The 26,392-nt window shown below is 46.2% G+C and overlaps 1 protein-coding gene across 2 annotated transcripts in view; it reads left to right on the forward strand.

The window, feature by feature from the left end:
- ABTB3 (ankyrin repeat and BTB domain containing 3) overlaps nt 1–26,392 on the forward strand; it is a gene marked incomplete at both ends in the record, with an annotated part of 305,359 nt that overhangs the window by 271,455 nt on the left and 7,512 nt on the right. For both annotated transcript variants that reach the window (XM_082850526.1, XM_082850527.1), the window contains 4 exons: nt 12,048–12,153; nt 15,553–15,655; nt 17,743–17,824; nt 24,803–24,871. In XM_082850526.1, coding sequence (XP_082706652.1) covers nt 12,048–12,153; nt 15,553–15,655; nt 17,743–17,824; nt 24,803–24,871 — 360 coding nt within the window. The remainder of the gene's footprint in view (nt 1–12,047; nt 12,154–15,552; nt 15,656–17,742; nt 17,825–24,802; nt 24,872–26,392) is intronic.

Here is a 26,392-nt window from a genome sequence, read left to right on the forward strand (position 1 = left end):
ACCTCTGAATTCCTGCTGGCACTATGCTCCCAGCAACGGGGAAATGCCGCAACCCCTTCACAACAGGCTTTGCAGGACCCGGGGGTCCTAAGATAGTGGGAGCCTGTGAAGTGTCAGGGAAGTAGGCAGGCCTCTGAACCAAAAGGGCAGCGTGGGTTCCCCTGCCAGGCTTGGCCAACAAGCTGTCACGAGTGGAGAAGGGGAGCAGCCTTCTCCAGGTGGCAGGGATGGCCCCGCAGCAAAGCAGCAGCAGCAACACACCCAGCTGCTCCCTGAGCCTTGGAGCACCTGGCCTGGGGTCCAGAGCGGGTCCCATTAGGTATTCTCATTAGCACCAGAGTCTCAGCCTCTGGGGGCTGGATTTGCGCTTGATGTCAGGCCCCACCGAGACCCAAAATGGGAGGAGGTGTGCCGGCCCTCGGGTAATGAGCCTCAGTGATTCCACAAAGAGCAAAACCTGCTGGAAGTATTTCAAAACCAAACTCTCCCTGCCCCTCACCCTGCAACTTGAAAAATAAATAAATAAGGCCTGAAACTACCTAAGAAACCACCTTAGTGAAAAATCATTGCTAGGTCTGTTCCCAGGGTCTTGGTGTTCTAATTGGTTTTTGGTTTGGTTTGGTTTTTTTCTCTTCTACGGGCTGTAGTGGGAGTTCCAGAAATTACTAAGGCATCCTATGTCTTGAGGAAAGCTAATCTATGGATTTTTTAAAGTAAACTTCACTTTGAAGAATGAGATACATCAGAAAAGTGCCCAGATCGTAACTATAGATCCTAATGAATTTTCACAAGGTAAACTTACCTGTGTGGTCAGCACCCAGACTGAGAAATGGAACATTGCTAGCACGCCAGCAGGCCCCTTATACCCCACTCAGCCACCACCCGGAAAGGGCAGCCAACAGCCTCTGAAAGTAGCAGCTGGAGGCCTGGAAGAAGCCAGGGGCCTTTGGCAGATGTGGACTAGAGCCTGCTCCCTGTCAGCTGTACTGATCTTGGAGGGTGGGGGGAGCCAGGGATGGGGCAGGAGCAGCGCGCGGTCAGGAGGGGGGGCAAGTCTGGGGAAAACGGTGCTTTCAAGAGTCAAGTTTGCCCTTACGGAGGGGGTGTCAATGGTAACCCCTACTGGTGAGATGTGGTATTACACCACCATGTACACTGACCACAGGGGACAAAGAGGTGATCAATTTCCCTTGGCTGCCGGGGCAAGTCAAGCAGTCCCCAAACATGGTGATGTTCCTGGGGTCAAAAGATGTCTAGAGAGAGATGGTGGCAGAGACGTTCAGAGAGTTGAGAAAGTGCTGCAAAGCTCTGCCTTCAGAAAGTGTCCTATTGGAGGAAAGGAGTAGCCATGCATCACACAACGAGCTAGCATTGTCCCTTCTCCCTCCATTAACGGATTCCTGTTCAAATCATGTCTGCTGTTCTGTGGGCACAGATACCTGGTTCTATCAGAGTAGTGGGTAAGAATATAGAATTCCTGTAAATAAATCCACTTTATGGTCAACTCACAGAAATACAGCCATCCTGTAAAATGAGGCGAGGCCTTCTCCGCATCCGTGACTCTTGCTCGGTCATACGTTACTTGAAATCTAGTTGCAGATGTGCTTTTTTGTCCCCAGTTATAAATTTTATCTTTAAAAGGGTTCAGTGTCTCTAGAGTTCCCCAGGAGTAGAACAATACAGTCATTTTTTAAAATACATCTATTTAAAGAGAGCTCCTGGCCCGTTTCTCCCACACATAACTCCTCTGGGCATTTATTCATGCTGTAGTCATGAGTGGCTACAGGGGTGACAGGACCTTCTTTACCTTCTTTATGGAACTTACTGTGGCCAGGGGAGGGGCAGACACATAGTACGCAAGGAAATACATCAGCAAAAGAGAGTGAGAGCATGATAAATGCTATGAAAAAAATGAACTTGGACAACGATGTAGTCTCTGGTGCAAGGTCTAATTTCGAGAGGATGGTAAGAAAAGTCTCCCAGAGGAGGGAGCATGTGAACAACCACCTAAGTGAGGAAAAGCTTCCAGCCACGCAGAGGTCTGGAGGGAAAGCATTCCCAGTGGGGGAACTGCAGGAGCTCAGGCTCCAGGTGGGAACGTGCTTGATGTGCTGGGGCAGCAGGAAGCAGTGGGACACAGGAGAAAGTGTAGGAGATGAAATCAAATGGCACGGAGCCTTTCTCAGAACATGGTGGACATTTGGGGTTTCTATTCAGTTCACATGGAGAGAAAAAAAAGACAAAACACATAGCTCATGTCCAGGGTGAGACATAAGCTATGTGTTTTGGGTTTTTTTTCCCTTGTGGTTTATACACGTTTTTAGGGGTTTTTCCCACTGTTTTAAAGTTGAGTTTTGTAAATTAAACTTTTTATTTTGAGACAATTGTAGAGTCACATGCAGTTGTAGGAAAACATACAGAGAGATACTTCATTTCCCCCATGGGCAATATCTTGCAAAATGACAGTTAAATATCACAACCAAGATATTGACATGATACAGTAAACATGCAGAAAACTCCCATCACCACAAGGATCCCTCCTGTTGCCCTTTTACAGCCACACCCATATCTCTTCTGCCCTCACTCCCTCCTTATGCCCCGGTAACCACTAATCCGGTCTCCATTTTTCTAATTTTGTCATTTCAAGCATGTGATTTAAGTGGAATCATACAGTATGTAACTTTTTAGGATTGGATTTTCTCACTCAGCATGATTCTCTGAAGATTCTTCCAGGTCGTTGCATGTGTTGATAGTTTGATTCTTTCTATTGCTGACTAGTACTCTGTGGTATGGACAGATCACAGTTTATTAACCACTCACCACTGAAGGACATCTGAGTTGTTTCCAGTTCTGAGCTATTACAAATAAAGCTGTTTAAACATTCCTGCACAGGTTTTTGATATGAATATAAGTCTTCATTTCTCTGGGATAAATGCTCAGGAGTGCAACTGCTGGATTGTATGGAAGTTGCATGTTTAGTTTTTAAAGAAACTGCTAAACTGGTTTTGAGAGTGGCTGCACCATTTTACATTCCCACCAGCAAAGTATGGGTAATGAAGTTTCTCCACATCCTCCCTGTTTGATGCTACTGCTATTTTTTATATTAGCCATTCTGGTAGATGTATAAGTGGTATCTCATTGTGGTTTTAATTTGCATTTCCCTAAATGGCTAATGATGTTGAACATATTTTCATGTGTTTATTTGCCATCTGTATATCCTCTTCAGTGAAATGTCTCTTTGTGTCTTTTGCCCGTGTTCTAATTAAATTGTTTGGTTTTTCACTGTTGAATTTTGAGAGTTCTTTGTAAATTCTAGAAAATAGTCTTTTGTCAGATACATGGTTTGCAAATACTTTCTCCCATTCTGCAGCTTGTCTTCTTATCCTCTTAACAGGGTCTTTCATGGAGCTTCCATTTTGAGGAAGTCCAATTTAAGTTTTTCCTTTTATGCAGCTTATGCTTTTGATGACAAGTATTAGAATGCTTTGCCTAGCCCTAAATCATGAAGATTTCCTCCTGCATTTTTTTCCTGGAATTTTTATAGTTTTCTGTTTTACGCTGAAGTCTGTGATTCATTTTCATTTTGAGTTAATTTTTGTATGAAATGCAGGACTCAGAGCAAAGTTGTTTTGTTTTTGTTTTTGTTTTGCCAGTGGATGTTCCATTGCTCCAGCACCATTTGTTGAAAAGACTATCTCTCTTTCATCAAATTACTATTGCAACTTTGTCAAGTCAGTTGGGCATGTTTGTGTGGGTCTGTTTCTGAGTTTTCCATTCTGTTCCATTGATCTATGTGTCTGTCCCTCCACCATTACCACACAGTCTTAATTACTATAGCTATAAAATAAATCTTGAAATTGGGTAAATTTGTTCCTTCCATTTTATTCTTCTTTCACAAAATGAATTTAGCTATGTTAGTTCTTTGCCTTTCCATATAAATTTTGGAACAAATTTGCTATATGAACAACAACAGAAATCTTGCTGAGACTGATAGGAATTGTGGTAAACCTCTATATCAGTTTAGGGAGAATTGACATCTTTTCTATGTTAAGTCTTTCAATCCATGAACATGTTAGTCTCTTGGTGTCTTTAGATCTTCTTTGATTCCTTTCATCAGTATTGTGAGTTTTCAGGGTACAAGTCCTGGACATGTTTTTTTCTCTTTTTTTTTGCGGTACGCGGGCCTCTCACTGTTGTGGCCTCTCCCGTTGTGGAGCACAGGCTCCGGACCCGCAGGCCCAGCGGCCATGGCTCACGGGCCCAGCCGCTCCGCGGTATGTGGGATCCTCCCGGACCGGGGCACGAACCCGCGTCCCCTGCATCGGCAGGCAGACTCTCAAGCACTGCGCCACCAGGGAAGCCCCTGGACATGTTTTATTAGACTTACACATAACTATTTCTCTTTTTTTAACAATTGTAAATGGTGTTATATTTTTAATTTTTTGTCCATGTGTTCATTGCTAGCATATGGAAATACAATTGATTTTTGTATGTTTATCTCGTATCCTGTGACCTTGCTGAACTCATTTATTAGTTCTAGGAGTTTTTTGCAGATTTATTGGGATTTTTCTACTTAGATAATCATGTAATCTGCAAGTAGAGATGGTTTCATTTCTTCCTTTTCAATCTGGTCTTGGAGATTTCTTTAAGGGAAGTTTTTTAAATTATAAATTCAATTTCTTTAATAGTTACAGAGCGATTCAAATTATCTACTTAATATTGAGTGAGGTGGGGTACTTTGTGTTTTTCAGGGAATTGGTCCGTTTCATCTACGTTGTCAAATGTATGTGTGTAGAGCTGCTCATCACATTCCCTTATTACCCTTCTGATGTCTACAGAGTCTGTAGTGATAGCCCCTGTTTCATTCTTGATTTTGTTAATTTGTGTCTTCTCTCTCTGCTACTCTTCTTTTTTAAGTTTCATTGATTGCTGCTCTCATCTTTATTATTTGCTTGCTTTGGGCTTATTTTGTTTTTCTTTTTTTTTTCTTATTTTGTTTTTCTTTTTCCAGGTTCTTTAGGTAGAAGCTTAGAATATTAATTTGAGACCTTTCCTCTTGTCTTATGTATGCATATCTTTCTCTGGCTGTGTACCACAAAATTTGATACCTTTTATTCTCATTTTCATTCAGTTCAGTGTGTTTTTTATTTCCCTTGGAACTTCCTTTTTGACTTATGAATTATTTAGAAATGTGTTGTTTAGTTTCCAAGTATTCGGAGATTTTCCTGTTATCTTTCTGTTATTGATTTCTAGGTTGATTCCATTGTGGTCAGAGAACACAGTCTGTATTATTTCAGTCCTTTTAAAATTTTGAGGTTGGTTTTATGGCCCAGGATATGGTCTATCTTGGTTTCACGGGCACTTAAAAAGAATGTTTTCAGAAATTCCCTGGTGGTCCAGTGGTTAGGACTCAGTGCTTTCACTGCTGGGAACCTGGGTTCGATCCCTGGTCTGGGAACTAAAATCCCACAAGCCATGCAATGTGGCCAAAAAAAAGGAAAGACTGTTTTCTGCCATTGTTGAGTGGAGTGTTTCCATAACTGTCGATAAGACCCTGTTGGTTGATGGTATTGTTGAGTTTTTCCATAGCCTACAGATTTTCTGTCTAGTTATTCTATCAGTTGAGAAAGAACCCAACTGTAATTGTGGGTTTGTCTATTTCTTCTTTTGGTTCTGTCAGTTTTTGATTCACATATTTTGCAGATCTGTTGTTTGGTGCATACACATTTAGGACTGCAATATCTTCTTGGTGAATTAACCCTTTTATCATTATATAATGCCCCTCTCTGCTTCTGCTAATTTTCCTTGCTCTGACATTTACTTTATCTAATATTTATATAGCCACTCCTGCTTTCCTTTGATTAATGTTCATGTGATATATTTTTTCCATCCTTTACTGTCACCTTGCCTGTTTTATTAGATTTGAAGTGACTTTCTTGTAAAAAGCATATAGTGGGGCTTTTCATCCACTCTGCCAATCTCTGTTTTTTAATTGGTATATTGAGACCATTTGTATTTTACTCAGTTATTGCTACTTTAGGGCTTAAGCCTGCCATCTTATTTTGGGTTTTCTGTTTGGTCTCTCTGTCTTTTTTCTCTTTTCTTTTTATGCCTTCTTGTGGAGTTGCTTGAACACTTTTTAAATTCCATTTTTATATGTCTGTAGTGTTTTTGATTGTATGCCTTTGTATAGTTTTTCTAGTGGTTGCTTGCAGTATTATAGTGTGTGTGTGTGTGTGTGTGTGTGTGTGTGTGTGTGTGTGTGTGTGTAACATCATAGACTACTGGTGTCTTCATTTTACCAGTTCAAGTAAAGTACAGAAACATTACTTCCCTTTATGTCCCTTTACCTCCCCCATTTATGACATAATTGTCTTTAAATATTTCATCTACATATTTAGAACCACATCAGACACTTATAATTTTTGCATCAACCATCAAACATAATTAGGAAACTCAAGAGAAGAAAGAAAACCTATTATGTTTATCCATATTTTTGTTTACCATGTTCTTTCTTCCTGATGTCCCAAGATTCCTTCCTCTATCCTTTCTGTTTAGAGAACTTTCTTCAGCTATTCTTTTAGGGTAGGTCTCCTGGTGACAAATTCTTTGAGTTTTCCTTCATCTGATAATGTCTGATTTCCCTTTCATTCCTCAAGGGTATTTCCACTGATATTTTTCTTTAAATCAATTTGCTTTCCATTAAATGTAGTTAGAAAGGAAACATTGTATTACTACCGTAAATTGAAAACCTTCCTCACTTGACATGAATAAAAGGTACATATCAAAACACACGGATGACTATTTAAAAGCACTTGAGTTCATCGTGTGTTCAATTTCATCTTGTGCACAACTCCAGTGGGGCTACATGCTGACCTCGCAGAACCCTCTGGAGGTGGGGACACTTCCCACCTCCACCTTTCCCAGGGATGTGGCAGCGCAGAGCAGCTCACTGCTCACAGGTCAGTGCATCCCGCAAGGGAGGGGCCTCTGTAGGGAAGAGTCAGTCCCTGTTGACAGTGGACTGAGGCAGAGAACTCCCTGCCAGTGTCCCCAGATAGTAACAGTAATTCCGCATTCTCTTGATTCTGAGACACAGCCTTTTCCACCTTCCAGCATTTCTCAAGTTAAATGGATCTTAAAAATGGGTGTGTGTGTTTAATGTGGTGAGTTTCTTTTTCCTCTTCCTAAAAGCTGCCATTAATTTTATGACATTTTAGGGTCTAGAAAAATAGGCATTCGTCTGAATTATGGGAAATTGCTGTTTTGGGGGTTAAAAATGGTCAAATCTCAGCACTTTCCTTTGGTTCAGCAGTATATTGGGATGTGTTATCCTTTTTAGCTCTCATAGCAACCTCACCAAGCAGGTAGTTTTAATCCACTTTAGAAGAGAATACCAAAACCCAGAGAGGCCGAGTCACTTTCCTAAGGTCACAGAGCTAGTGGGTGAGGAACCAGGACTGGGACCCAGTCCCATCTGGCCCCCTTGTCCAGGTTTTTACCACTGTGTAGAACCCCCCCCTAAGCCACCTGAAAAGGACCTTTGGGATCAATCCTAGCACTCCTTTGTGAAGAAGAGAAGGTGTTTCAGTATCTTTTTAGGAGAGGAGTGAGGGGTTAGAGGAGGAGAGGAAGGATGTCAGCCCCAAAGTCCACAGGAATCCATCTCAGGGGAGTCTCCTGGTAACCCTGGTGTTAGGAACTTGGCTTCATTCCTGTCTAGTTCTATGTAGCTGCACAGTTCCGAGTCCCGAGGACCCAAGTTCACCCCACGAGCACACATACCCAGCATTTTCCGTGAGAAACCTGAATTCCAGGTCCCCAGCGGCACGCCAATAACAACTGCTAACCGGCTGCCATGTACGTGAGCCTGGCCAGACCTACCTCTCCCAGCCCAGGCCTCCCAGGTCAGGGCCTACATGCTGAGGCTGGCCTGCTGCCCCTGGGGCTTGAGCCTTGTGGCCTTTTGAGCTAAAAGCGCCATGCTTAAATGTGTCACTCAGAGGAGAGCGTCAGCGTCTGTCCCAGCACAGCCACCCAACCCACGCCCACCCCCAGAAGAGAGTGAGCCTCAAGCTTGGCTAATTCCAGCCACTGTCTTGAGGTTTGGGTCCAGAGCTACCCAAATCCTTAGGGTAGAACAACCCCACAAGAGTTGTTAACTTACACGAATTACAGCGTGCCAGGGAAGCAGAGTGAATTATCCCAACAATCCCACAGTCTGGAGGAAGTGCACAGAAAAGGGCACAGAGCAGACACCTCGACAAACACAGATGAGTTCAAGGACACAGTGGGGAGGCTTCTCTTAGGGTTCTCATCTCTGAAAGAGAAGCGGCCAGAAAGCCTCGGAAATGGCAGCATCTTTGGTGCTGGCGTCGGGCTCATCAGCATCATCCTTCACACAGTGTCCAGCCCTCAGGGTCTAGCCAGTGCCTGGCACTTAGCAGATGCTCAATAAATATTTTGAAGAAAATTCACGAATGGATGAAAGCATAGCTTAGCGCATGAGGGAAAGTTTACATTCACGAAACCTTTGGGGGATGAATGAGTCAAGCCTAGGGAAATGTTGATGACCCGTCTTCTTTCCCTTTCTCTCCTGAACTTTTAGTGCTCTCATCATAATTTTCCTATTTCCTCATCGGGCAGCTTTTCTTGTAATCATAGACTTCATTTTTTGGAATGACTTTAGATTTACAGAAAAATGGAGAAGATAGCACAGAGAGTTCCCATACAACCCCTCACCTGCTTCCCCCAGTATTAACATCCTGCATCAGTGTGGTACATTTGTTATAATCAGTGAACCAACATGGGTACGTTATTGTTAGCTAAATACTTTATACCTGTTTCCTCGGTTTTTATCTAGTGTCTTTTTCTGCTCCGGGACACCAGGTTGCCTTTAGTCGTCATGCCTCCTTAAGCTCCTCTTGGCTGAGACAGTTTCTCAGATTTGCCTTGTTTTTGATGACCATGACCGTTTCTGAGGAGTACTGGTCACATGTTTTATAGGCTGCCCCTCTAGTGGAGCACGCAGTATCTGTCTCACGATTTAGACCGAGATTGTGGGTTTGGGAAGGATGCCCACCGAGGTAAAGCGCCTTTCTCATCACATCAGGTGTACATGCTATCAATATGACTCATCCCCGGTGATGATGACCTTGACCACCTGGCTGAGATTGTGTTTGTCGAGTTTCTCCACGGCAAACTTACTGTTGCCTCCCCCTCGCTTTCCAGACTGTGCTCTTTGGAATCAAGTCACTGTATGCAGCCCTCACTTAGGAGTGGGGAGTTACGTGCCTCCCAGATAATTTTTAAGTGCTTGAGGATTGTCCCTGTGGAACGGACAGCCCTTGTCTTCACTTTCTCAGGTGATACAACACATAGTGAAGTTAGGAAGTGAGGCCGAGCTGTGAGTTCCTGGAGAGACGGGATCTTGCTCTGCTGCCTCTGCTTGCCCCCAGTATGGCTCCTTTCACGGTGCCGGTCACCTCTTAGATGCTGAGTACAGCTTCTCTTACGGGTCACGAAATCCAGGAAGTGGATCTTCATTCCTTCCCCCGAGTTGATGAGATGGGCTGACTCACCAGCAAGCCTCCCAAGACAACCCCAGGTGCAGGTAGTGAGACCAGCACCATTCAGCACACAGTCTGCACAGAGCATCTTGCCGGTCACAGGTCTCATCTTTCTTGTGATCTGCAAGTGTTCACTGTGCATCCACAGTGTGTCGGGTATGCTGCGGTCAGAAGGAAGATGAAATAGGCAAACTCTAGATGAGCTGGATTAGTTTCTATTGCTGCGGTAACAAATGACCACAATCTAGAGGCTGAAGACAACAGCCATTTACTCTCTCATGGTTTCCATTGGTCAGAAGTCCAGGCACAAGGTCTCGGCTGAGCTCTCTACTTAGGGTCTCACAGGACCAAAATCAGGGGTATCAGCAGGGCTGAGTTCCTTTCCAGAGACCCGGGAAGAATCCACTTGCAAGCTCATTCAGGTTTGGGTAGAATTCAGTTCCTTGTGGCTGTAGGACTGAGGTCCCATTTCCTTCCTGGGGGTCAGCTGGGGGGTCACATTTTGTTCCTAGTGTTGGGGCCTACGTTCCCTCTCAAGCTCACCATGTGGCCCCCACCGTCTTCAAGGAACAGTGCATCAAGTCCTTCTCAGGCTTCCAGACCCTCTGACTTCCACGTCTCCCCCATCCCTTCTGAATTCCTCTTCTGCCTCTTAATTTTAAAGGCTCATGTGATTACAGTGAGCCCACCCAGATAATCCAAAGTAATCGCCCCCTTTTAAGGTCAACTACTTAGTGACCTTAATTACTCCTGCCAAGTCCCTTTTGCTCTGAAAGAGAACATATTCACAGGCATGGTATCTCATGATATCACAGCCCCAGGGATTAGGGCACGCAGTCCTCTAGGGGCCACAGTACTGCCAACCACCCCCGTGCTTCTCCAACATGAGTATGCATGGGGATCACCTGTAGAGCGTGTTAATGCGGATTCTGATTCAGTGGGCCTAGGAGGAGAGTCCGCATTTCTTGCAAGCTCCCAGGCAATACTGCTGCTGCTGGTCGATGGGGCACGTTTGTGTGGCAAGGCTTTAGACCAAAGGAAACAAATTGACAGTCCCCAGCCCAGGTCAAACCCAAGACAGGATTTCAATATATGAAACGTGTGGGTCTCAAAACAAAGGGAGCATCAGAAAACTTGTTAAAATATTGACTGGTGGGCCCCACCCCCAGCCCACCTGAGGCTGAAGTCTGGGATGGGACCTGCGGATCTGCAGTTCTAACAAGCTCCCAGGTGATGCTGATGCTGCTGGTCGCAAGGTATCATCTTTGAGAGCAGAATCCCTTTTTCTGTCCAATAGGATTGCATCTCCTTAGGCACCTCTGTGGACCCCCTCTGAGGTAACATGGTGCCTTGCAGGATCAAAGGGTTGGGTTTTCTTTCCATAGGTTGAGCTGTGATCCCTCTCTTTCAGAAACACAGTGAAGCAGATTCAAGAATCAGAACTGCTAACATCATTAGTCCCAAACCTGTCTTTTAAAATGAAAAATAACATGTATTGTTTTTATGACCAAAGCAACACCTGTTTATTACAGAAAATATAGATAAAAAGAAAAGGGAAGACATCATCATCCCACCCAACGGTAGCTACTCTTTTTCCAGACCTTTCTTTATACATCCAAATATATATGTAGCATTTTACTTCCAAAAATACATGGTACAAATTGTGTTGTAACCTACTTTTCTTAATATACTGTAAATGTCTAGCTATCTACCTCTGATTTTAGCCCCTAGTTTCAACCCCCTTCACCCAGTAAAAAGCATCCCAAAAAATGCTCTGATTCCTGAGCTTCCTTCCTGCACACCTGCAGTTGGAGGGAGATTAATGAACAGCACGGGCCCCAATGGGAAAGGAGGAGAGAACGTGAAGGGCGAAGGGCGATCAGAAACAGGCTCCCTGAGCAACTGGGGCAGCTGTAGTTTTGCCTCACAGAACTATTCCCCTCCCCACACACACTTTCTTTTGGAGGAAGTGATTCAGCTGAGCACTCCTGGCTCTGGAAATGCCTCAGCGCCAGAATCAAATTCAGAAGAAAACCGAATCAGGAGCGTTTGTATCTTGGTCATGGAGAGCACAAGAACAGGACCCACAGGGCTTCCTGCTGTGATTTTCGGGATAATTACTGCTGCCAGAATTTTGGAGTATTAATAAAGGTGTGTTTAGGGTGAAAAACTTATTTTCCATCCTGTGAGTTACAAAACTTGTTTTCTAATGGATAGTAAAGAAATGATTGGAGCAAGAAAGGATTTAATTACAAATTAAACTTCCACCAATGAACCTGCTAGAAATAGTGGACAAACAGAGCAAGCAAATCCAGGGCCGGAGGGGCAAAGTGAACGTGTGATGTCAGGGGAATTTCTCTGAGAATCTGCAGTAAGTCTGTGGGCTCCTCTCGCCTGGGGGGAGGAACCCATTGTTACAGCACAGCTTGGATGAGTGCACAGCCCCCAGCAGTGTGAGCCGTTCTTTCCTTTCCACAGAACGAAGTGATCAGCCAGCAGCTGTGTGTCATCTTCACTCACTGCTACGGGCCCTACCCCATCCCCAAGCTCACAGAGATCAAACGGAAACAGACCTCGCGCCTGGGTAAGTGCTTCCCGGGTCCTGCCCTGCGCTGTTGCTTTGTGATTGGAGGGCAGGGAGCAAGCAAACGCCATAAAAGAAGGTGGGAGTGTTGGAGGGCAGACGAGCTGGAGACTGGAGTGAGGTAGGTGGAGATGGGGATGTCACCTTTGCTATGCGATTAAGCTGTTTGGAGAACATACCTTGGGGGTGTGGACAAGGGAACTCGCCAAAATCTCATCCCTCCATTGAGTGCCTTTCTACTGCAAGTCACCGACAGTGACGGGCTGCCCAAGACCTTCTGAGCCCACGCACTTCCAGCAGCCAGGTAAAGTCCCGGAGAAGGCTGAGCTGTGCATGCATGGCTGCTCTCCCCCAGCCTCCCCTCTAAGAAGTTCCTCCTCCCTGAGATGGAACAAGCTGGGGACAGCGACAGTACTTTTCACCCTTCTTTGACCCTGGCATTGAGCTGGCCGCAGCAAAGCCCCTCACCTACTCTCTCTCAAGCAATCCCTGGGCCACCGCAGGAGGCACACAGTGTCATCCTGGTCAAAGCTGAAGAGAGGCTCTCAGAGGCTGCAGCATCAGTTCAGGTGGAACTGGAGCTTGAACCCAGGTCCCCCCAAAGCCACAATTCCATCATTCTCCAGTCCGGCTTCTGGGGTTTTCCAGAAGAAACCTTTCCATCAGGCACTGATTTCATTTGGAAGATCCTGAGTCTGCTTGCAACCTGGTTGATCAGCCTGGCAAGAAGGCAAACACCCAGCTGCCTTGAATCCTGAAGCATGAACCTTCTGTTGTGAGGGCCTGGGGGTTATAAAATATTAAAGATAAAGGACTCCCTTTGCCGTGAAGGTTGGGGACTTTCCTACTTCCTCTTTCCTCTTCCTGTAAAGACCAGGAAACTTTGGAGAAATGGAAGCATCTGAAAAATTCTACCCTTTAGCAAAAAAACCCTACTTTTGAAACAGGTGAGCTAGTTTAAATTAATGAAAAGGCTAAATTCATGAAACTGTTTTAAAGTATTTTTGTTCCTGTCATGAATAACCTGTTAATTTAAATGATACAACTTTTATGCTAAAATGAAAAACTTAGCAGTTGAATCCAAATTGTCTGGTTTTCTTTATGCCCATTCATGTAGGCAAACCAGAATGTACTAAAACTGCTAGTAGTTCTTACCTTGTAGAAAACAGGTGTTAATTAAAATATTATCAGGGCAACAAATTATAAAGATCAATCAAATTAACAGACTTTAGAGATTGAAGGTTACATTGCCAGGACATAGCAATAATCTCTGACAGCTGGTGCCTTCCAAGACACCCTTGTTAGAGCAAACATTTGCAAGGGCTGTTTCACTGATGCAGCATAAAATCTGCTTTCCTGTAGCTATAGGAGAGGAGGGAACATTTTTTTTTCCTCCTGAACCTGCTGAGATTTCTTTCACCAGCAATTAAAAGGGCCTGGTTTTCAGCCCAAGCATTGGAATCCCAAGGGTTATTAGCACCAAGAGAATAAAGGCAGGCCTGAGAGGCTCAAAGCTCACGAGATGAAAGAAAAAGGACATAATTACTAGTAAGTGGAATATGGAACAAATAGTGTTTTGCATCTTCAATACAGCATTTCAGGCTCAGATAACTAAAGGTGGCCAAATAGTAGTTCCTTAGGAATCTACTTGAAAGGAAAGATAAGAGTAGTGACAAAGGTTCCAAACTGGCGTCTCTGTAGGGCCAGGCAGGTCATAAAAATGATTGAAATGAGTTTGGTGTAAGACAATAGGGGAGTGGTGGGGACTATGGCAAACTGGAGAGCACATGCCTTATTTTTTATAGTATGTTGTCCTCTTGCCCTCCCAGTGAATTCTGGGGGAGAATGGTAAAAAGAGCTAAAGGTAGGAGATATTAGCAATTTGGGAAGCAGGAGTGGGGGCTAGTTGGAAGTGGACAGTGGGAATGAGAGAGACCCAGCGGAGGGAGGCAGGTGGCTGAGAAGAGGGAGAAAGTCACTCCAACCTGTTAACGGTCTTTAAAGCAAGTGGAGAAGTGTTAGTCAACGCTGGGGCCTTCCCCTATAGCCTCTCTTCCCTTTACCTGGAGAGTTTTAGAAGTTTGGGTTTTGTTGTTTTTTTATATTTTGCGGTACGCGGACCTCTTACTGTTGTGGTCTCTCCGGAGCGCAGGCTCAGCGGCCATGGCTCACGGGCCTAGCCGCTCCGCGGCATGTGGGATCTTCCCGGACTGGGGCACGAACCGGGTCCCCTGCATCGGCAGGCGGACTCTCAACCACTGCGTCACCAGGGAAGCCCGTGTTGTATTTTTTTTTAATAAAAAAAATTTTTTTAAGATAGAGGGATTACAGGTGATTTTGACTTTTTAATGCTTTTTTTGATGTTTTAAATTAAAACTTTTTTATTGGGAAGAGGTGAGGTGGCTGTAGGTATGGACAGAGAAATATGAGTGGAAGACATCCAGGACCACCCCCTGGGGCGAATCTGCCAGGAAGGCAAATTCTGGGTCCAAGTTACAGCAGGGCCTGGGCAAAATGGGGCCAGGCCAGGGGTCTGACTTAGAAGCCAGGTGGGGTGGAGCCGTGTAGGGGTGCACGGGAGTGTTGGTGGATTTTCCCAGTGAGGCAGAAGTGCTGAGCTGAGGACAGACTGGCACCTTCTGTAGCCCCAGGAAAAATGGCCAACACGACAGGCAAATCGGAGGATCCCAGTGCTTAGCAATGCAAGCCCTGGAGTCAGAATGTCTAGGTTCACATCCTGGCCTCTCCACCTGCCATTTGCTTGGCCAAGTCACTGTGACTCCTGGCGTCTCTGTCCCCAGCTGCACACCTGACAGCCGTCCCTTTCTCCCAGGACTGAATGAGTTTACATGTGTAAGTGGCAGCTCAGCAAGTACTAGAGTACTCGTTGTACAAGTAGTTATACAACTTCTTTATTCTTGGAGTTGAGGGCAGGGGCCTGGCTCGTTTGCCTCTGACCCTGAGAAAAGGGCTTGGATTTCGGATCGCCTGGAACGCAGCAGCAAGGGGACAGCTCTTCAGAAGCACTTCTCTCTGGCAGGAGGGCGCCGAGCTTGAGGAGGAGCGAGGTGGGGGGGTGACTTCCTTGGAGGTCAGCGGGGTGGATGGTCACCTTCCACACCTGACAGTCATCTGAACTCGGGCTGGGGGCGAGGCTTCTAAGGGGAAATGCTACTTTTAGTCGCGAGTAAGCTATGAAGGTTTCCTACGAGAAACTGAATTTCAGTGATTTGAGTGTTCCTTTAACTGATTCTGTCTCCTGTTTGGTCACTTTCTCTCCAATAAGTATTTTATCGCCATAGCCTCCCTGTCAGCTCTTACAGGCACTTTTCCAAAAGGGGAATCCAAACCTCACCCTTCTCTCCTCTAAAGCTACCCTTTCTCCCTTTCCTATTCCAGATCCTCATTTCCTTAACAATAAAGAAATGTCAGATGTTACCTTTCTGGTAGAAGGAAGACCATTTTATGCCCACAAAGTGCTGTTATTTACAGCCTCTCCAAGGTATGTGTCATCAATTTTGAAAGCACTGAATTACGAGGGTGGCTATTACTGTTCTCTGAAATTCAATTTGGGTGGTATCGTCACTGAACTGGCAGGTTTTCTTCTCAAAATCAAGGATCCAAGAGTACAGGGCATTTGTATACCGTGTTCAGGCAGCATGATTCACAAAGACAAAAGGGGGAAGCCACCCAGGAGTCCATCAGTGGAGGAATGAATTAAAAAATACATAGTGTATACATGTTGTTCAGCCTTAAAAAGGAAGGCAGTTTTGACACATGCTACAATATGAATGAACTTGGGAACATTATATGAAGTGAAATACGCTCGTCACAAAAAGACAAATACTGTATGTTTCCATTTATATGAACCTAGAGTAATCAACTTCATAGAGACAGCAAGTAGAAGGGTGGGGATGGTGGAGCTGGAGAGGGGAATGGGGAGTTGTTTAACGGGGACAGGGTAAGTCCTGGAGACTGATTGCACAGCGATGTGAGCACACTTCACGTGAACATTACACTTAAGAATGGTTAATACAGTAAATTTTATGTTACATGTTTAACCACAATTTGGAAAAAGAGTACAGGGCTGACACTAGCATAATCAGCAGCCTGATTATGTGGCTTAGACAGGGCACCGTTCCTCTAGGCAGACGAGGCACATATCGGGCAAAGAGCTTCGTGAGTAGAGCGTGGATTGGATTGTAGGTCCCTCAGCCAGGTGTCCTCATGCGGCCTGAAAGCTCATACACAAAAGCCTTGAAAGGCCTGCTCTCCAAACATCAGGGAACTTTGACATAAGCCACCCAAAACACAGAGGTCCTGAACCTTACTTTTCCCTGACTCTGGAGTGACAGTAGTATAACACCGTCCCTGCTAGCTCTGCTACAGCCCTTGCTTCTCCTTTTGATTTGAGTAGAGATAGAGTTGGCCATTTAGAACTGCATTATCCCGGGACCTGAACAGGGATCGGTGAAGGTGGGCAGAGAAGAAAGTGATGCTGAATGAGGAGAAGGCAGGCTGCCAGGGGGTGAGCAGAGGGTAAGGACACTGGGATCCAGAAACGGAACCCACTTCCAGGTCACTAATGAAGCTGTGTGGCCGACACTCCCTGGGTTCCTAAAAGCCTCCTGGCATCTCTGGTGTCCCCCCCAAAACCTAATACCCCAAATGTCTGCTTTGCCACTGCAAGAAAAATACACTGTCCCTTGCAAGGTTCTCGGTTGTGACACCATAGAAGAACTAGATCAGTATTGTACCAATGTTAATTTCTTAGTTTCAACAAAGGTACTGTGGCTGTGTAGGGTGTAACATTGGGGGAAGCTGGGTGAAGGGCATCCTGGAAGTCTCTGTATGATGTTTGCAACTCTTCTGTAAATCTAAAATTATTTCAGATTTAAAGTTTAATTTATAAAAAGAGACACAGCTTAGCTTATTTCTAAATGTATTGAGTATCCATGTGTTCCACTGACTGAGTCTCTACCCACAAGGAGCTTAGTTTAGTCAGTGGCAGGAAAATGCACCTCAAACCCCAGACAGAAGATCACCCACATAGGGAGGTGGTTAGGTAATCCACAGACGTTGATTAAATACCTACAGTGCATCAGGTCCAGCCTGGCATAGGCTCTGAGGAGGCAGCAGAGGCAGAAATGGCAGAAGTCCCTGCCCTCTTGGAGCAAAGGTTGTGTGGGAGGGGGGAAGAGGGAGGTGGAGAGCTCCGTGGGCTCCTGAGGAGCTTGAGGCCTGAATCAGGAAGGACTCCAGGAAGAAGGCAGCCTTTGTGATGGGCCCTACAAGGTGGACGGGGTTTTAAAAGGCATTTGTTCTTTTCCAATCACCTGTTTGAGAAATAATTTAACAGTTCCAAACACTGTTTTTAACTTTAGAGTTTTAGTTTTAACTTCAGATTGAATTATGGTATCATATCAGAAGGGGGAGTATTATGTTAAACCATCTATGGATATGTCATTGTATTTCAGAGTGGGAGGGGATACAAGACATTACATGTTCTGTCATCAGAGAGCTGAGTCTCTTGCAAGCTGTTGATGTCTTTCTGAGTCTTCTTATCTCCCTCTTTATGTTCCTCCTCAGGTTCAAAGCCCTCCTCTCTAACAAACCAACAAATGACAACACCTGCATAGAGATCGGATACGTGAAGTACCCCATCTTTCAGGTAAGCCCCTGCTGTGGCCTGGAACCCTGCTGGTAGGTGCGGGGCACCAGTGGGTCCCTCCACCTGTGGATCAGCCACTGTACTGAGTCATCAGCTCCTGCACTCTTGGCCCCCATCCGCACACTGCCCCTCCCACTTACCATCCATTCATGCCCACAGCATTAACTGAGCACCTACTATGTGCCCGACACTGTGTTGGGACCTGGAGACACAAGGATAAAGGACATTCTTCTCCTGGGGACTCACAGTCCAGAGGGGGTAACTCTGAGTTACAGTATAAAGTGGGCTGTGCATGAGAGAGGGGTGAACCAACAAGCTACGGCGACTCAGACCCGGGAGACTGGGGAAGGCCCCTGGATGAGGTGTCGCTGAAATATTGCAGGCTGAGGAGAAGCTGGCAAACCGTGGGGAGGCTTAGGGCTTAAGAAAGGGAGTTGGAACATTCCAGGCAGAGAACAGCAGGTATGAAGTCCCCAAAGGCGGTTGAGCCCAGTGTGATCAGGAACCAGTGGACTTCAGGGAATCCAGTGTCATTTTAACATTAGTCTGAACCTAATGTAAATAGGAAAGGAAGGTTTGTCAGAGGCCGGATGACATTGCCGTGTCTCCCTCCATTTGAAATCAGTACCGTTTGGTTTATGGGGCACCTCTAAGGGGGCACAGCAGCTTTCTTCCCCTTTCCTCCATTCTTCATGCCTGATTCATTTTTTTTTTTCTTTTTGGTGGTGGTGTCTTTGTCTGGTTTTGGTATCAGGCTAATGGTGGCTTCATAGAATGTCTTCGAGAGTGTTCCTTCCTCTTCAGTCTTTTGGAAGAGTTTCAGAAGGATTGGTATAAGTTCTTCTCTGTACGTTTGGTAGAATTTGCCTGTGAAGCCACCTGGCCCTGGATTTCATGCCTGATTCATAAATCCAGCCTTGCAATGACATTCTCGCCACTAGGAGAAATTCTCGCCACTAGGAGAAATTCACACCCCCATCTGGCCTTGCAGCCCTATCTCTGAAGCTCTGAGTCTCACTGGGGGCATGGAGGCTGGTGGGCTGCTTACGTCCAGCAGGGGGCCTACCGGGGAGACTGTGGCCCCTCCGTGCTGTCTTCCCACAGCCAGGGTTAGTCGGCCGATGTGGGTGATCTGGGGATGGAGTTTATAGGATTCTGAACAGGATCTGTTTCCTCTGGTTCAGTTCTGGAAGGACAGCCCTGGGGAAATGTGGGTAAGACTCAGGCTGGCCCTCGGGAGGCTCACATTCCAAGAGGGTTGAGGAGACCACTCAGACATAAGCAGGAGGCAAGCACGGCCGTAACCAGGGTCATAGGGCGGAGGTCGTGATCCGGGCTTTGAAGGACAGCTGCGTTTCAGGATCTAAATGCTACCTTCCCCAGTTTAAACAGCTGCATTCCCCTGTTTAAAATCATTGTCCCTCGTGTGACCTTGAACAAATTACCCAGACTATCTGAGCCTCAGCTTCCTCATCTGGTGAATAGGAGAGAGAGGGTATTCCAGAGGGAGAAACAGCATAAACAAAGGCACGAAAGTGGGAAATCGCGCTGTGTATTTGAGGGAAAGTGATAATAGTCCATTCGGCTGTGTCTTAAGGTATACTGGAGATGGAAAAGATGCATTGGAACCACATACTCTAAGCCAAGTGTGGCTGGCCAGATGATGGTTCTTCCCTCCACTGGTGATTGACCCTGGTCCCCCAGATCCTGTGATTCAGAGGGCTGCCAGGAAGCCACCATGACCTCACACTAAAGCCCTAAAGCCCACTGAGGTGTCAGTATTTCCACCATTAGAGATGCATTCCTTTGGTTATGTTGAAACTGCAAAATAAAGAATCCTTATGGAATAACCATGCACAAGACACTGTCTTCTCTGAGCCTCATTTTCCCCATTTTTAACTCCAACTATGAATGAGGCACTGACCTTTGCTTGCATGTGGTTATCTGGATTAATCTTGCCACTTTTAGAGGTGGGGAAACTGAGACCCAGAGAACTTAGTGCCGGTCAGTGACAGAGCCATTATTTGTACCCAGTCTGGTCCAAAGAGGAACAATAATAAGAGCAGCTCCCATTTCACGTGCTCCAGCTACGTGCAGGGCTCGAAACCAGTGGTTCTCAACCTCAGCTGAGCAGTGGAATCATTTGAGGAACTTTGACGATTCCCAGTGTCCAGGCTGTAAATCAGAATCTGGGCTGCGGCCCAGGCATCAGCATTTTGAAGTATCCACCCTCTGCCATCATTCAGAGGCGTGTGCAGCCAAGGTGGAGAACCAGTGCTCTAAGCTACAGTGGTTCTCGAAATTTAGGAGGCATCAGAAACTCCAGGGGAAGTGCTGGGGGGGTGAAGGGAGTTGCTTGTTAAGATGCAGAAAACTCTCTAAGATGCAGATTCCTGGGCCCCGCCCCCCAGAGTTCCTGATTCTGTAGGCCTGGGGTGGGGCCCGAGAATTCATGTTTCTTACAAGATCCCAGGTAATGTTGATGTGCTGCAGGGAGCCACTCTGAGCACCACTGCCCCACATCGTCTCATTCAGTCCTCCCAGCTCCCCCTCCAGGTGGCTCTTCTCCCACCCAGCAGACAAGGTAGAGGAAGTGGCCCGAGCTCCCACGGCTCATCACAGCCAAGCTGAGCTTCAGACCCAGGCCTGGCTGACTCCCAGACCTGACCTCTTAACTGCCTCCCTGCTCCGGGGCCTTGGGTCCTCCCTAAAAATCGCCCAGCCCGGGGGAAAGGTCCATTAGCATTTGGAGCATGAGCCAGATGCTGGAAACCACGTGCCCCCCCAGCTCTCCAAGTGCTCGTGGAGGGAGCACGTACGCCATCAAGCATGGGACTAATTGGGGAGGTTCTTGTCATCAGAACCCGGCTTGTAGTAGGCACTCAATAAATGTGTGCTGTGGGAGCTGGTTAAATGAGACACCTACGTGGAAAGGCACAGCCCCAGAGGAATCATAGGCCTGTAATTGCTTTTGGCTGGATTAGGCTTCCCGGCCACATTAGCCTCCAGTTACTGTAATGGGCAGAGAAGATTGCGCAGGCCCTGGGGACTCTTCCATGTGCCTGCCCCTTCCCCATAAAAGAAGAAAAGCCTCATTTGTGGCTCAAAATAGGCCAAGTAGGGCTGAATCTGACCCAGAAGGAGGCTCCCAGGGGCCTGCTCACTTCACTTCCATGCTGAACAGAAGAATTTTAGTAAATGAGGCAGCTTTGAGTTTCCTCCCTGCAAGAATATTTAACATCATACACGGGCAAGAGCCCCATGCAGCTGAGGCTGCACCTGGGAGCAGGGCCTCCACGAGGCTGTGGACGCCGTTTACATCCTGCTTCATGCAGGCGGACCGCTGCCAAGAAAAACAACTCCATAAACAGGCCCTTTGGCCTAATAAGGGTCCATTTCGCCCCCTTGCAGGAAAGGCTTGTGCTGGCCGAGTCTGAAGGTGACATGGCTCAGCCCAGTTTAAATTCCATGAGCCCCAGGTTCTCCATCCATGCTCTTGAAAGAAGCATTTCAAGTCAACAACCCAACGTGAGGAAATGAGATAACATGCTTTGTAACTGGAGCGGCCCTGTGTTCAGGACAGTTATTATTATGGCTCTTACCGTTATTATTGTTGGTTTGGCCTTTATAAAAGAGAGATGCTAGGGGAATAAATGGATTTCAATAAAACAAATGTCCCAGCATTCACCGATGTGGTGGTTTAGATGCTTATGACCCATCAGGTTTGGGGGGGCGGGGCGGGTAAATAACGCTACGATATCATTTCACAAAGCCTCAGCCATCACCATTAAAGCACCGCCATCTCTGCAACAGGCAGGTGGCCAGAGCTTGGGAGACTCAAATGCAAAAGAGGAAGGGCAGGCACTGGGGAGGCAGAGATGGACGAGACCCAGTCTGTGCCCTCAGACTCCAGTGGGAAGTAACACTGCAGTCACGCGTGATGGGCTGCCCGGCACGGGGTGGGAGGCAGCTGAGAGATCTGAGCAGATCTGAGGAGGCTTCACAGAGGTGACCACTGAGCTAGATCCCGAAGGAGGGGCCAGAGATCAACAGGTGGAGAAGAAGGGAAGGGCATCCAAGCAGAGGGAACAGCGTGGGCAAAAGCAGAGGAGTGAAAGAGTCGGTGGTGGTAGGTTCTGATCAAGGCAAATGGTTGGGAGTGGTCAGAGTGAAAAAGGCAGATGTTATCAAGGTTAGGAGGCGAGAAGGGCAGAGTGGCAGGTGAGATCTGACAAAGTAAATTGAGCCATAGTAGCCGTATTCATAACAGCAGAAAAGTGGAAACAACCCAAATGTCCATCGGCTGATGAATGGATACACAAAATGTGGTACATCCACACAACGGGATATTGTTCAGCAATAGAAAAGAGGTGCAAGAGTGATACATGTGACAGCAGGGTGAACCTTGAAAACATTCACCTAAGTGACAGAAGCCAGACACAAAAGAGCACATGCTGTATGATTCCGTCTGTATGAAATGTCCGGAACAGGCAAATCACAGTGGTTGTCAGCACAAGTAGGAAATGGGAGAGACTGCTGGTGGGCATGGGCTTTTTCCTGGGGGTGTTGAAAATGTTCTAAAATTAGATTGTGGTGATGGTTGCACAACATTGTGAGTATTCTAAAAACCATTGAACTGTATACTTTAGATCAAAGCATTTTGTGTCATATGAACTCTATTTCAATACAACTAAATAATATATACATATACATGTTTTTTGAACAATTACTGTTTTACTGAAGTATAGTTGATTTACAATGTTGCGTTTGTTTCTGGTGTACAACAAAGTGATTCAGTTATACATATATATACATATTCTTTTTCATATTCTTTTCCGTTATGGTTTATTACAGGATATTGAATATAGTTCCCTGTGCTATACAGTAGGACCTTGTTGTTTATCTATTTTATATATAGTAGTGTGTATATGTTGATCCCAAGCTCCTAATTTATCCCTCCCCCTCCCCCTTCCCCCTTTGGTCACCATAAGTTTGTTTTCTATGTCTGTGAGTCTGCTTCTGTTTCGTAAATAAGTTCATTTGTGTCATTTTAGATTCCACTTATAAGTGATATATGGTATTTGTCTTTCTCTGACTTAACTTCACTTAGTATGATAATCTCTAGGCCCACCCATGTTGCTGCAAATGGCATTATTTCATTCTTTTTGTGGCTGAGTAATATAGCACATCTTCTTTGTCTATTCATCTGTCAGTGGACATTTAGGTTGTTTCCATGTCTTGACTATTGTAAATAGTGCTGCTGTGAGCATTGGGGTGCATGTATCTTCTCGAATTAGAGTTTTCTCTGGATATATGCCCAGGAGTGAGATTGCTGTGTCATATGGTAGTTCTATTTTTAGTTTTTTAAGGAACCTCCATACTGTTCTCCATAGTGCCTGCACCAATTTACATTCCCACCAACAGTGTAGGAGGGTTCCCTTCCTCCACACCCTCTCCAGCATTTCTTATTTGTAGATTTTTTAATAATGGCCATTCTGACCTGTGTGAGGTGATACCTCATTATAGTTTTGATTTGCATTTCTCTAATATTTAGCAGTATTGAGCATCTTTGCATGTGCCTATTGGCCATCTGTATGTCTTCTTTGGAGAAATGTCTGTTTTAGTCTTCTGCCCAGTTTTTGGTTGGGTTGTCTTTTTTTGTTATTGAGTTATATGAGCTGAAAAATGATTACTTTAAACACACATGCAAAAAGTAGATTGAGATCAGTCACAAAGGATGTTAAATGGCCTGAGTAAGAAAGTGGCAGCACATGGCAGAAGCACTCCTGGAAGAAGATTTTTCAACCGCAGAGAAAATTGAAGACCTAACATTTATTGAGTTCTTGCCATGCTCCTGCCAGGCCCCTGTTAGGCCTGTTACATATATTAACTCATTTAATCCTGATCACAACTCCATGACGTAGGTCATATTATCCCCACTTTACAGATGATGAAACTGAGGCACAGAGAGCCTAACTTAATTCAGGTCAGCCAGCTTTTAAGTGGCAGAGCCAGATCAGAAACTGAGGCAGCCCAGCTCCAGGTTCCTTGCTCCTAACCACTGTTCTATATTAGTCACAGACTCTCAGAGCCTGAGGGACCATAGAGGGCAGCCCAGTCCAAGCACCTCATTTTATAGGCGCCCCAAAATGGAATGTAACAGTCTACAGATTTTTCTAGCACACCTTTATTAAGCCCAGGCAGGTAAAGTCAGTGTGTCATACAGGCAGGCAGAAAACATTAGAGAGTATTGGAGACAGTAGCCAACTGGGAAGGATACACACCACCTAAAAAATTTATACTCAGCTCCATGGGAGGTGGTGACAGCCAATACTAACACATCCTTAGGCTTCATTCTACTTGAGGGACACCCGTTTGCAAAGCTCTGGGACTCTGCACACCATCCCGCATCCTGAGTCACATGCACAAAGCCTGGCTTGGACAGTTGGACAGTTTACACCATCAATGAAACGTTGAAACCCTGGACCCCTGATGTCAAGTTATAATAAGCAGGTGGTTTCACCGTGGCTCAGTCACCCTCTGGAACTTAAACAAGAGGTTTCTAGTCAAACCGGGCCATGTTCCCAGGGGGACTGCCGCTGGTGTAGGGTCTTTAAGCCACACCACGTGTGCTGCAGTTCTGGGCAGCTCGGTGGGGTGGGAGGTAGGACAACCCGTGATTATCACTCATAGATGGGGGAAAGCCATCCTGGAGAGCAGAGCTTAGAATTGTTTAATTTGTCCCTGAGGATGAACCACAGGGAGACAGATGGCAGCACGGTGTAAGGAAAACTATTCAGCCTATAAAACGTTTAAAGGGAGCTTCTCCTGAAAGGCAGTGATCCGGAGGGAATGGCTGCCCTTAAAAAGGGGTGTCATACAGGGACTCAGAACCAGCCTGAGGGTTTGAGTGGATGGCTTCAAGATGACTGTGTCTGTGTGCCATTGACACTTTGCTCACTGTGTTCTGTCTTCCAGCTGGTCATGCAGTACCTCTACTACGGTGGCCCAGAGTCGCTTCTCATTAAAAACAACGAGATCATGGAGGTAAGGAATCCGCTGTGTCATTGAGTGGGTGGCACGCACGGGCGGTGTCTGGGGGGAGGCTGTGCTGGGTCTTCACTTGGATGCAGGCTTTGGGGTCCTGCCTGCCTCCTTAGATCTCCTAGGGGCTTCTCATCAGAGCCCCTCCCCTGGAAGGCTGGGGCGCTGGGTGCGCTAGTCTGATCCCTTTCAATAGCAACTGAGTGAAGCTGAGTGAAGCCCAATTTTAACTGGCTTTGGCGGGTGGAGGAAAGGAAATTTACTGAAGAGTCTGAGGCTAGCGCTAGCTTCAGGCACAGCTGGGGCTCAAATAGCATCATCAGGAACTATCTTTGACGACTTCTCCCTTGTCATTTGTAAGAGAAATATATGGTCTGAAAGCATTCCTCAAATCTCAGCACATCCACTGAGGCAGAAGCCAAGAACCAGTTACAAAGCTCTCCTGGCCTCACTCAGGCCCCTCATTCCTGCAGCTCCCTGGCTCTCCCTGTCTCCTGTCCACCTCTCGTAACTCTGCCTCTTCTGCCCTCCCTGCTCCTAACTAGAAGTGGAACTCGTGTCAAAGCTGGTAGCTTTGAACCAGAAGCCAAAATCACTTTGATATTCCTGAGCGAGAGAGCCAGGAGCCCATTCAGGTGCCTGAAGTCCAGGGTGGCTGATGAGAGATGTCAGAACACTATGAGTTGTTCAAGAGGTGACACCACGTGGTGGTTCAGACATGGGCTCTGGGCCAGACTGGGTTCAGATCCAGGCTCTCCCCCTTCTGAGCTGTGTGATCTTGGAGCAGTAATTTAACCTCTCTGATCCTCAGTTTCCCAACCTGTAGAATGGGGATAACAATATCTACCCCATTGGGTTTTGAAGATCTTAAGAGTTTCTATTTGTAAGGTGCTTACTACAGTGCCTGGCTTGTGTCACAGGGGCTGTGTGTTCACTGGGGGCCATTTATCCTTTTGTTCTTACTCTGTGAAACCTTCTGTGGTCACTCCCCCGCCCCCCAAAGTTACTCTCCTGTCTCTCTGGACGGCTCCTCTGACTCATCACAACCTCAGGACTAAACTACACTCTGAGGACTCAGACTCTTTTGTAAACCTTTTTAAAAATTATTTTCAAATTGAAATAATGAACGTACATTTCAATCATGTAGATAATACAGAAGAGCTTTACAGTACATAAAAAGCACCTCACCCAGCCACCCCCCACCCCATCCTCCCAGTCCTTTCCCCAAAGGCAATCCCTTTGAACTCTTGCTTCAGCCCTTTCTTCCCCTCCCCAGAGCCTCTGTTCAGCATCTTCCACGGCCAGGTGCCGTGCTCAGGGCTGGAATACAGCAGCTATGCAAAGGGACAGAGATGCCTGCCCTCCTGGTCTCTGGAGAGGGCGACAGGCATGACATCATGTCTGGTGTGAGAAGGGCTGTGAGGAAAACTCAGACAGGGTAGGGGGGCCAGATCGTGATGGAGGGAGGAGTCCTGAGGTGACATGTGTGTGGAGACATGCATAAATGGAGGGAGTGAGCCACAT

Source organism: Leucopleurus acutus (genome assembly GCF_964270905.1).
Source record: "Leucopleurus acutus genome assembly, chromosome: 11".
Taxonomy (NCBI): domain Eukaryota; kingdom Metazoa; phylum Chordata; class Mammalia; order Artiodactyla; family Delphinidae; genus Leucopleurus; species Leucopleurus acutus.